The 12,701-nt window shown below is 31.6% G+C and overlaps 1 protein-coding gene and 1 long non-coding RNA gene across 2 annotated transcripts; both read right to left on the bottom strand.

The window, feature by feature from the left end:
• Window positions 1–6,115: 6,115 nt before the first annotated feature.
• LOC133817998 (large ribosomal subunit protein eL34) lies at window positions 6,116–7,475 on the bottom strand. The gene is made up of 4 exons (XM_062250672.1): window positions 7,314–7,475; window positions 7,074–7,153; window positions 6,505–6,614; window positions 6,116–6,413 (listed from the first exon to the last, which is right to left on the bottom strand). Exons 1-4 carry the CDS (start codon window positions 7,390–7,392, stop codon window positions 6,320–6,322), a joined length of 363 nt encoding a protein of 120 aa, XP_062106656.1. The 5' UTR covers window positions 7,393–7,475; the 3' UTR covers window positions 6,116–6,319.
• Window positions 7,476–9,883: 2,408 nt separating this feature from the next.
• Window positions 9,884–11,488, bottom strand: LOC133816097 (uncharacterized). The gene is made up of 3 exons (XR_009885011.1): window positions 11,390–11,488; window positions 10,610–10,646; window positions 9,884–10,154 (listed from the first exon to the last, which is right to left on the bottom strand). It is a non-coding gene; the product is annotated as an uncharacterized LOC133816097 (long non-coding RNA).
• Window positions 11,489–12,701: the final 1,213 nt, after the last annotated feature.

The following is a 12,701-nucleotide window of genomic DNA, read 5'->3' as shown; positions in this document are numbered from 1 at the left end:
TTTATATTGTTTAATATCACTGTTAACTTATTAGCTTGTTAGTTTTTTTTTAATTTACAGCCAATGATTATGAAGAAATTTCATGATTATGAAGAAGTTCCCATATGAAGTTTATAATTGTGAGTATAGTTTATTTTGGTTTATTGGGAAGTCACAAGTTCATTTGCAGTTTAGTTTGTTTTGGTTTATTGGGAAGTGTCTCTTTTGTAAAAAGTTATGCCCTTTTGTTGTGAGAAGTATGAATGAAAGAATGCTGTAATAAAAATTGATAAACTAGTATTGGTTTTGAATTATTTATGAGATAGTTTGTACATTTAGCAGATTGGCATGATGAATCAACATAGGGACTATACATGGACCATTGAGGAATCAATGTTTTTATATTCATTTTCTTCAAAAAGAAAAAGGCTTAACTAAATAAAATGTGAAAGAGTTTGGCATCCACAAATGGGGCTCTTCCCAAAATAAATGGTCACTTTGCAAGAAATTGAGCAAACTCATTATTCTGTATTGAAATCTAAACAACATTAGCATTTGAATTACAAGTGAAAGTAAACAAATATTAAAAAAAAAAAAGGATAATCGCCACATGAGACATTCTTAATACAAATAACATAACCAACTCAAAAGAGTCCTTAGTATCAAATAAAGATACTTGGATATATCTGTAACTCACGCAACACTTGAAGGCCGGAATGACGATTCAACAACTCTTAAGAGTGACTTTAAATTGTGAGATGATGCTTTTCATTTCTTGCTCTCCATAGAATTTCACAAATGATAGAGGTAAAGCAAAGAAACTCAATCTTTTACCAAATATCACCGTACTTGTATTCCTCCAAGTGACATGTACAATCTCAATAGTCTCTGAAATATGAACAGAAGATAAAAGGAGAAAAGAAGGGAAAAAAAAGTGTGCAAACACGTTTAGGAACACTTAAGGTATTAGCTCAATAAAATTTATGCCCAAAATTATGCATCATTCCACCCCAATCTAGAATATCATGTTAAACTTATTGCATAATTTATTTTTTTCAATTATAAAATTCATCACATTAATCTTTTACGGGTTAAAACATTTCATATTCTTCATCGTATAAATTCTTCTCTTACAAATTACATTCATAATTTATTTTTATTTTAAAATAAAGACAGAGTCATTTCCTTGCATTCCGACAAGAGAGTAAAATGAAAATTCAAAATAGATTTTTTTCAATAAAAAAATATATATATAAAGATAGAAGAAGAAATAGGGGTCTAACCATATATATACACATATATAGACATAGAAAGATACGAATTTGTAGAAATAGAGGATAGCAATCAATCACCAAGCCTCTTTCCACTATTTCCACATCTTCTTCCTCTTAGTTACAAACCCAGAAAAAAGAAGAGGGTTTTTATTGAAACTAATCCTTAAATTCAATTATTTTATTCTTCCTCCTCCTTAACATGAAAAATGAGGAAATTTGTACATGATTATAACATACGAAGGTTTTGGAATATAAAATTGGAGCTAAAGAGACGGTAAAAGTAGAGAAGAAAAAGACAAAAGAAGAAAATAATTATTTATTTTTTAATTTTCATTTAAATCAAAGCCAAATAATAAAGAAATTAAAAAGTAGGTATTAAGTAAACATAATACAGCTGTATACTTGTTTATTATTAAAATAATATTCAACTCAAACTAACTGTACTGCCACATACACTCGGAATAAAATTACACCGAATTATATAGCATTTCTCATGCATATTTGATTGGTTAAATCTTGAACATATCTACTCGATGCTAGCTTATGGGTAATTATGGTTACCCGGTGAAAGAAAAACCGCAGGTACAAAACCTCTCAAATATGATCTTGAAACTCTCCCACCCAAAACCCCTTACACCCGATCACTCACAAGATCTTACAAGGGAATTCTCATAGTTGCCTTCTTTCTCTAGTATAATAATATATTATTCTAAAAAATAATGTCGAAATTAAGTGGTTATGTGGACTTCGACTATGCATCAAATGAAGACACTAGAAGGTCTCTTCTTATTTTTTTTCATAGACTTGAGGATTTGGAAAATTAATTTACTACAACACATAATATATAATGATTGGGTTAAGTACTGCGTTGATTTGCCATTTGTCTGTTAGAGATGACATGTGAGAGGAAATAAAGTTTTGGAGGAAAAATTAGAGAGAAGTTAAAAAGAAGGTTAGTTTAGTAGGAGAGAAAGAAATGTGAGAAGAAAAAAATAGGTTCGACCAACTATAAAAATTTCCTCAAGGGAGATAAACACTTCCTAAGAAAGTTGCAACAAATGAAATAGCAATCTACAAGCATAGTTTTATGTTTTGTGAAACCAAAATCTTGGAAAAGACTGAAAAAAAATCTCAGAAAGTTGCAAGAGGGAAATCTAGAGTGTGCACAACAAATACCAAATCAGTGAGAATTTGACAAACTATAGATTAAAGAACTTTAAAATCAAACTACTAGAAATACCATGTTCCAAAAGTAAGATTGATTTTGAAGTACATTCTTCTCCAAACAGAGGCACATATGTCGATATGGTCCACATTAAAAAGTAATAAGAATCTTACTACATTTATAAGAACATAAATTGTACCACTAACCACCAATTGATTACTGCCAATTGATTTTGTGTTAGAACCACATAATTCTTTATATAGTATAAGAGCTCAATAGCTCAAATGAGCATCTAAAACAAAGTAACAGCGAGCCAAAAATAAAACATTTAAAAAAAAAACAATTACAACAGATTTGTTTCAAGATTAGTAAGTTAAAAAAGCCACCATCATAAGGAACATATATATGTATATATATGATAGTCCCATATTAAAAAAAAAATGAACATAGACTTCACTCGTTGCTTATTAGTTTTGATATTGAACATTATGATTTTCAACTCCTTTTTAATTTCCTTAGAAATGAGATATTCGCTACCAAAAAAAGATGAGTTGGTTATTAACTCAATAGAGGTATAGAAAATTTAAGTAAATGTCAAACATAATAGGCATAATAATATATAAATATAAATTAAAGGAGAAAGATTTAAGTAAATGTGCATAATAATATATAAATATAAATTAAAGTTTGTATTTAGACTTTCTTTAAAAATATTTTTTTAAAAAAAAGTGAATGAAATATCCATTAATAATTAATAGATAAATCAAACATAATCAATTACAAGAAGATAGCGTTCATAGAACAAAATCAACTAACATAGGCATTTACAATAATCAATAGAAAGAAAACCATAACAGAAACTTCAACTAAAGGTTTAATTAGCCACAAGCAATTAAGCTTCCAACGAGTGGAAAGTAAATTAGGTTTCCTGACTAAATGGGCATATGATAGAGCCAATAATCTTCCAATAGAAGGTAGGAGATAACAACTTCATTATTCAAACTATAAATAAGGAAAATAAAACAACGACCAACCATGTTCATAAGCTCCGACATTAGATATCGGAATGTCACATAACACAGGGCCAATAGAGATCGAAGAATCCCCAGACTTGGCAGCCAAGGAGAGAAAAATCAAGTCCCTGAAAGAAGCAATTTGCGAATATCGAAGAAACACCAACCACCCAATAAGTATCAAAACCATCCTCCCCGCTATTATAACTACTAACCCCACTAATCTAGTAGGGTGGTGGTTGAAACCCAACATTATTTTGAAATATAAACAAAACAAAGCCAACAAAACTAAAATAAAAATCAACCACCAAACAAGTGTAGTTTCAGATTTACTACCTCTTAGCCACCTCCACAAAATTATCTCAAACCAAAGGCCCCAAACCTATAATCTGGCCTTAACTAAACAGATCCTCCCGGCAACAACAACACCCACCTCGTCGATGACAGCACCCACACAAAACCAGAACTCTAGCATCATCACCCTCTTGAAATGAAAAATCTCGCCTCCAACGAAACACAAGAAGTAGAAGATCCAAAGCAGTCACCTTCCACGCTCAACCCCACCAACTCAATCTACAGAGACATCCTCTAAGCCAAGCATGGCCAAACGTACGAACGACGCCGGCACCCCTAGCCGAGAAGAGAAGATGAAGAAAAAAAGAAACTCAGGAAACCCTAGCAGAGAAAAAAGTGAAACCCTAATTCCTCACATAAAAATTAACTTTTTATTAATGTTTTCTTTAAAAATATATTGATTCATTTCAAACGTTAAAAAAATTTATTTTTCTATTATATAAATGAGGACTTTATTAAATTTGAGGTCCAAACTTCAATAAAATTTGTTAGATTTAATGAAGTTGTAATGGACCCAAAAAAAAGTGATGGTGTAGACAAGCAATACATTGCATTGCTTAATGACATTTTCAAAATTATAAGAAACTCCATCATTTTTTAAGGTTTTGCATGATTTCTATGATCATTATTAAAAACAGCATGAACGCATATGTGATTCTCAATGAGCTTGCCTTGCATTGCAAGTTTGAATTGGGATTAGTACTCAAAATCCAAACCAATCCAATTAAACCGAACTAATTTAATCAAAACCAATCCAATTAACAGAAATAAGAATAAAAATCAAAATACTAATAAAATATATCCAACCTATATACAAATATAGGGCAGTTCTTTAGTACTCCTCTTGAAAAGAGGAATAACGGTATACCCCTATTTTTTACACTTGGATTAGGGACAGTTCTTCAGTACTCCTCTCGAAAAGGAGAGTAATGGTATACCCCATGTTTAAATTTTTTTAGTGACTATATACATTGTACTTGTAATAGAAATCTAAATTTTTTTTAGGAAATTTGAAATAATTTAACATACCAAAATCAAAGTAAATAGACACTAATGCAACATAATATTTGAACCTTACTTTCAACAATCTAAATTATTCACTTCTCGAAAACTAGTGTAATATAACTCCAATACTCCCCCTAAAAAATATCCATAAAATCTTAAAATATAAATATATTCAATTTAGTAAGTTTTTATTGGCTGTCAACCTAAACTTATAGCTTGTTGATGGTTTGAATTCATTTATAATCTGTGTTTGTAGTACATATGTTCTGAGGGCGTTTGACTTTCTATCTTAAAAATAGTTTTTTATTTTTAAAAACTAAAAATAGTATTTTGAAAACAAGTAAGCGTGTTTGGTATTATTTTGGAAAAACAAAGTTACAAAAAACAAAAAATTTTGAGAACAATAAATAGTTGTTTTCTTTTATTTTCAAATTTTTTTTGTCAATTGTTTTTTTCCTCCCATCATTTTTTTAATTATTATTATCTCACTTCACTTATTTTAACATCAGTTTCTCTCACATCAATTTCTCTCTTATCAATTTCTCTCACATCAGTTTCTCTCTCTTCACTTTCTCTCACATCACTTTATCTCTCATCACTTTCTCTCCCCTCACCTTCTCTCTCCACATTTTCACTTCCCTCACCTTTTCTCACATTAATTTCTCTCTTACCATTTTCTATCTTCTCATTTTCTCTCTCATCACTTATAATGTTATTTCTATGATCACTTCACTTTCTTTTTCATTGTTTATAGCATTAGTTTCCATCTTCCCAATTTATCTTTCCTCAAACTTTTGCCTTACTTTCTCACTCTTTATTTTTCCTCACTTTTTATTTCATATTACTTTATCACATATTTATTACAAAGTTTAAAAGATTTTTTTCTTTGTAGATATATTTATTAATTTTTTGTTTAAGATTTTTAAAAATAAAAAATTAAAATTAAAAACTGTTTTTAGAAAATATTAGCCTAAAACCTATTATTTTGAAAACTATTAAAACCTTTTTTGTTCTCATTTTTTTAAAACACAACTTTGAAAACAAAAAACAGAAAACCAAACCCACACAGGCCCTTTGTTTCTTGTTGGATTGGTAGTTCAGCCCTAATTCTACTAAAGTCTCAAATACAAAGGCAGTACACGGATGTAAACACTTCATTAGAGAGTTGCAACAAATACAATCAAAAAAGCAATCTGCATGCGTAATTTTGTGATTTGTGAAACCAAAACCTTGTAAAAGACTTGAAAAACCCGAGAATGACGCAAGATGAAAATCTAGTGTACACACGTAATACCAGATCAGTAAAATTTTTGACAAACTATAGATTAAAGATCTCGGAAATCAAACTACTAGAAATATCATGTTTCAAAAGTAAGATTGAGTGTCTACAAATTGCACTAATAAGAGTGTAGTCAACTAACTGAAGTAGCAAACAGAATACAGTAAAGCCATTAAACATTTTGATCCATATTGAATAGTCGACTTAAAAGGAAGTCAAAATTTCACTCAACAACATCATGTCCACTCATTTAGTTCTTGGAGGCCAACTTTTCCTTGGCCTTTTGAATCTTCAAAACCTTCTTCACAATCTTTTGCTCTTCCACCAAGAAAGCACGAATGATCCTGCACAAAATGAATTTCTTAAGAGACCAACCGACTAGTTTCAATTTGGATATAACACTGAGACCATAAGTAGTCAACAACAGTTACATACCTCTCCCTAACAGCACCTCCAGAAAGAACACCACCATAGGCCCGATTCACAGTCCTACGGTTCCTCGACAATCTAGAGCGCTTGTATTCAGTTGGTCTCAAGTGAGGAATCTGCATCAAATCAAAAATTAGACATTAACAACTCGTGCAACGAAGAGGCCGTAATCCAATTCATACAGAGAGAAAGCCAAAAATGATAATGACACATAAACTAAACACTAGAACCTAACTTAAAGTAAATAAATTGATAAACAAGCTAAGGAGACAGAATTCAAAAGCGTGCAAGAGTACACACATGTCTAGTCTAATGACTAAAGCGTATAAAACGGACCTTACAAATTATTCATTTTGGTTCCTAGAACATAAATGCTACCCTATGTAAATGTGTTAGCTAACCAGGTGAGTAAGACTTAAGATAACAAGTTTGAAATCATATTTAAAGCCATCAAAACTAATGTAACATGTGCATTCGCATTATGAATGACCTATTAACAAACCCATGTTAAAGCTCAATCAAACAGGTATATTTGTAAAGCAATTCATTTAATAACACTGAATAAATCGTCATACCCCCTGAATTCTCTTGCCAGTAATAGGGCATTTTGGGCCGCTAGCTCTCTTCTTGGTGGTCTGGTAAACCAACTTCCCACCTAACGATCAAAAACACACAAAGTAAGCTAAGCCCAGAAATATCAAAACGATATCTTCCCACAAATTCAAGAAAGATTTCGATAACGAAATAGTAAATGCGAACTGTAGTTAGTGAAAACAAAGATTAAGATTAGTGGATGCATGTGAACAAAAAAAAACCTGGTGTTTTGACGATCCGGTGCTGGTTCGATTTGGTGGCGTAGCTGTGTCGGGTGCGATATGTGAGACGCTGCACCATTTTCGATTGCTTGATGAACGAGCTCTGCGATTCTGGACTGCCAGCAAAAGGGAAGATATGAAAGAAGAAAGAGTATAAATAACAGGGTTTTTCAATGCTATCAAACCCTAAATCGGATGGCTGTAACAAGTGGGCTTTTTTGACGGCTGGGATTAAAAGACTCAAAAAAGGTTTACTTATGTTACTTATTTGACCACGGTATTTAGTATATTTCAAAAACTCAGCCCAAGAATGTAACTTTTATTACAATGCCGGTCTTAACAACATAGTTACTTCAATCGTTGTTTTTGGTTGTAAACCTCAACATTTGCTTATAATTCTGCATTTAAATAAATAATTAAATATATTTATGAGAGCAGAGCACTGATAATGGATGATGTAAAAATATAGCTTCAAAATCCCTTAAAAAAATGTGTCAAAAATTTTATAGCTTCACAATATAAGGACAGTAACAAAAAATACTTCAATGCATGCTTTTTTTTTTTTTATCTTTTGCTAAATATTTTCTCTACATTTAGAAATTAATATTCATTTTTTAATTTCCTCTCTCAGCTTCAATTTTTTATTCTATCCTTATTATTTCATATTAGAAATTAATAAATATAATATTTAAATAATATATAGAAGAAGAAAAAATAGAACAATTATTGTATTGTGAGAGTTAGATATAAAATAATAAAAAAATTGAATTTTGATAATATATGTTAAAAAAAGTAATTAACGGCAAAATCTATCTCTTTATCTTGATATTTTTATACACATAACTCCAATTTTTTTTTTTTTTCTAGTGAAACCTCCCAATTTATTGTTCTCTTAATAAATTTAAAGTGTCGTTCATTATAGTCTGTTAACTACCATAATGGACAATCCATATATACATAAGAGTATACGTGGCATGTTTTTATTGGTCCATGTTAGTTATTTATTTAAATATTATAAAAAATATTTTAAAATTATTTAAAATTAAAAACTAGTTTTAATTTCTTTTTCTTTTTTTTCTTTCTCTACTGTCCAGATTTTCTCTTTCTCTCCCTCTTCGTTCGTTTCTTTCTTTTTTCTTTCTCTGAGATCCTCTCTCTCTTTCTCTCTGAATCTCTCTCCCTTTCTTTCTTTCTTTCTTTCTTTTCTTTCTCCTAGATCGTCTCTCTCTCTTTCTCTATCTCTCTTAATCTCCCTCCCTTTTTTTTCTTTCTTTTTTCCTTTTTCTTTCTCTACTGCTCAGATCCTCTCTCTCTCTATCTCTCAATGTCCCTCCCTTTCTTTTTTTTGTTCTTTTTCTTCTGCCCAAATCCCCTCTATAATGCCCCGCATTCTCCGATGTGTTTAATGGCAAGAATAGTAGGCCGGGAGGACCATACTTGTTTAATTATGCCATTAATTGATAAAATGCATGTATATGTGGATTATACTATAATATGATGTTGGATGCATGCATGTGAGTCCATATTTTTAATTACAGGGGTGTGATGGTAATTTGGCCCGTTGAGGGTAAATTGTATATTTGTATGCATGTCGGTGATATATGTTGAGACTACATTATAATGTGGTTTCGTTCGAGCCATTCGGCATGAGACGACCATGGTATGTTAATTAGCGGTCTGGTCATAACAGGTTTAAGTTTGAGGCTCGGGAGGAGTCTCTGGGTGATTTTAATGATTAGAGCGTTACCGGGTATTAAAGGGTAACGGGATATGAATTATTGGTGTTTGAGATTAGCGAGATTAGTGGGAATTGGAGAGCGTTAATTATAATTAACGGTATAGGTTGGAAAGGACAAATATGCCCTTGGGAGCCTTTAGAAACCTTAAATGACCTAGGGGCATTTAGGTCATTTGGTTTGGATTTATATGAGACTTTAGTTGGCTGTAGAAAAACATAACAAAACAGAGTAAGGTTCTTCTCCTTCCCGTACACCATTTTCTCTCATTTCTCCTTTGGAGTTTTTGAGCCCAAATCGAGGAATCAAGCTAGGAGATCAAGGAGCTGAGTTCATAGGGTTGGTTCAGCCATTGAAGGGGGTTTAATTTCAAGTTTGAGGTAACCGCTAAAGGACCAAAAGGTTGATCGTCTCAAGGGTCGTTCTTTTATTCATTCTAGCTCGAACTAGAGGTAAGAAAACTGCACCCCATATGTGACATGCATGGTTATTCATGAGGCATGTTGGTTGTGTAAATGTGGACATGGATTGAATATTGAATGCTTAGCAAATGTTGCTCACTTGTGCGTGGTACTGACTCATTAGTCAGATTTGGCAAATGTGTTAGTATTGTAACGACCTCCTTTCTTAACATACATATATATAGTGTAAAAACAAAGTTTAACTTTGATATAACAATACTGAAATTCTGAATTTACAAAAACTTTATTTATTAAACAATACACAACTAATGTTCATAACCTCAAACCATACAATACTCACAACTAAATAAAAACTTTATCTTACATACAAATCTTAATACTTTTATAAATAATTTTCGTGGCGTTACTACACCTTAACGTAGAATTATAAGATGTGTCCAACCGATAAATTTAAAAGCTTTATGTAAATTACAACGTTTATGAAATACTTTCAAATACTTTCAAAGCTTTATGTAAATTATAAGGTTTACAAAATACTTTTTTATGAAATATAATAAAACCAAGTTTCTTGTTTATTTATAAAATAGCATAGCAGAACTCCACTCCCTTCAGGTCAGCCCCATATGTACAGTCATGTTGGCTCCACGTATACTCATCAACGATTTATATTTGGGGCCTCTTACCTACAATACAAAACATTAACTGATGAGCTAAGGCTCAGTAAGCAGAATAACTACCTCATATGCATTAAAATAAACGTGCAACATGCTATGTATTCTCTTTCTTTCACTTTCCTTTCTTTTGGGCCCTAGAGGATGCTGCTGCCGGCATTACATAGGGAATCACATTCCCACCTGAACATAAACATGATAATAGAGAATTTCTCCCTCATAAACATTCATTATATAGGGACGTACATCTCCCTCCTTACATTTTTGGGACGTAGGTCTCCCAAGCAGCACCTCTACTTTAACGCTTTCAATAACTTGTTTGTGAACATTAAGCGTGCTTATGCATAATAAATATAACATTCTTGAAAATAACTTATGCATAAGAACATGGCAGGATAACATATAAAGCATATAAATGCACATAAGACACATAAAAGACTTGTATTGTAGATGAGGATTCTACTTACCTTGCGTCTTGATAAAACAACCGAAATTGTTAGCTTCCTGGTAAAAACACAAACTATTAACTTACATAAAATCTACATGATGTAATTTTAGTTTATAATTGTTGTCATTCTATTTTTCTTTTCTTCTTATTTTATTGTTTATTTTATGTCCAGGCATATGGTCATACTATAATTGTCCATGGCAAGATCCTGGTCTAAAAGTCGTGGTCATGGTCATGGTCATACGGAAATGTCCAGGTCATAGTATCAGTCCATAATAATAGGGAATAATGTCATATAATAAAAGTCCAAATAGTCCAAAGTGTGACCATAGCCTATATAAGTTTAGTATTATAAAGATACATAAAAAAAATAGTTTATATTTCAATTTTGGCATTTGTAAAATATGACGACATGGTAAAATAATCCATATATAAATTTTAGCATTTTAATGGCATAGTAAAGTATAAATTTTGGCATTATAATGGCATGGTAACATAATCCATATATAAATTTGGCATTATAGTAAAATAATCTATATATAAATTTTTTTGTATTATAACGGCATAGTAAAATAATCTATATATAACTTTTGGCATTATAACGTCATAGTAAAATAATCTATATATAAATTTTGGCATTATAACGGCATAGTAAAATAATCTATATATAAATTTTGGCATTATAACGGCATAATAAAATAATCTATATATAACTTTTGGCATTATAACGGCATAGTAAAATAATCTATACATATATAATAACTAAATAACTGAAAAGAAAGGCTCGGGAAGAGCTTACCTAAAAGGTTTTCGTAGGCTAGCGTTACGGACAGAACTTCGCCTAGATCTCCGAGGTTTAGAACTTTAGAAGGATGTTAAGAAGATTTTTAGGTATAGTAAGAGAAAGGAAAATGAGGTTTTTGTGATTTCAAGATGGGTTTTGGAAGGGCTATTTTTAGGAAAAACTTGGGATACTATTCTAATAAAATATTAAAAATAATAAGCATAGTGGAATAATAACATATTCAAAATATCAAGCATAGTAATTTGCTTAAGTCATCAATGTGTCACTACTGCATCAACATGTGGAACCCATGGGGTGGACCCCGCTGTGGGACCCATGTGGACCCTACTGTGGGACCCTTGCGGACCCCACTGTGGGACCCACTATGAATAGTACCCGGTGAATAGTAAAAAAATGAAAATTTCCCAATCTTCTTATATTACTTAGTCTAGCATTTTTGACTCACAAACTTTTCTGAAAAAGTTTCTCTAACACCCATAAATTAATTATTCTCACTTGTTGGTTACTTCAACAATTTAGAATTGTTAAAATCCCATAATAGAAAACAACTACACCCCCAACGGTCATGAACACTATTCACCAACGGTCATAAACGGCTAGTTTTTGCCCTATAAATACTTGTTCCTTCAACCATTTATTTGCACAACTTCTTCATCTCTTAACTTTCTAGATAAAATTCATCATCAAAACATGAATTTCTCTTTATTTTTCATAACTTTAGTGATTGTTTGCTTGTATTTAGCATCATTCTATGGGTATTATACTAATGAAATGCCCATGAATGTTATAGTTGCATATTCATTAGTTATTCTTCCACTTTACTTAATAGCTCTAACATTCGGTTAGCATTGTAATGCACTCAAAAATGAATAAAAAATATCTTCTCTTATCTTTCATAATTGTTATAATTTGTAAAAAGAAAATGGGAGTTACAAGTATCACCTGTGAAGCTGTGACTCATTAGTCAGGTTCGGCAGTGGTACTGGTCACTGGTCACATTGTGTTGACTCATTAGTCAGGACGGCCTTAGCGTGTTCAATGCAAGCCAATAAAGATTAGATCTAATCGACTTTCTGCATTGGATGACTCAAAGAGCATTAATGCCGGACCGACCTCAAGTTTGATGAATATTATAAGCGCTTGTGTGCCTTACCCATCAGTCACTCATTTGTTAAAGTAGAGACTTACCCATCAGTCTCTCATTTGTTGAAGGCTAGTGGCTTACCAAGCAGCCACTCTTCTATTTGAATTAGTGACTTGCTTGTCGGTCACTCAGTATGGTTTACCAGAACCTCAAGTGATATTC

Source organism: Humulus lupulus, chromosome 2 (genome assembly GCF_963169125.1).
Source record: "Humulus lupulus chromosome 2, drHumLupu1.1, whole genome shotgun sequence".
NCBI lineage: Eukaryota > Viridiplantae > Streptophyta > Magnoliopsida > Rosales > Cannabaceae > Humulus > Humulus lupulus.
This window is presented reverse-complemented; position numbering and strand designations above follow the sequence as displayed.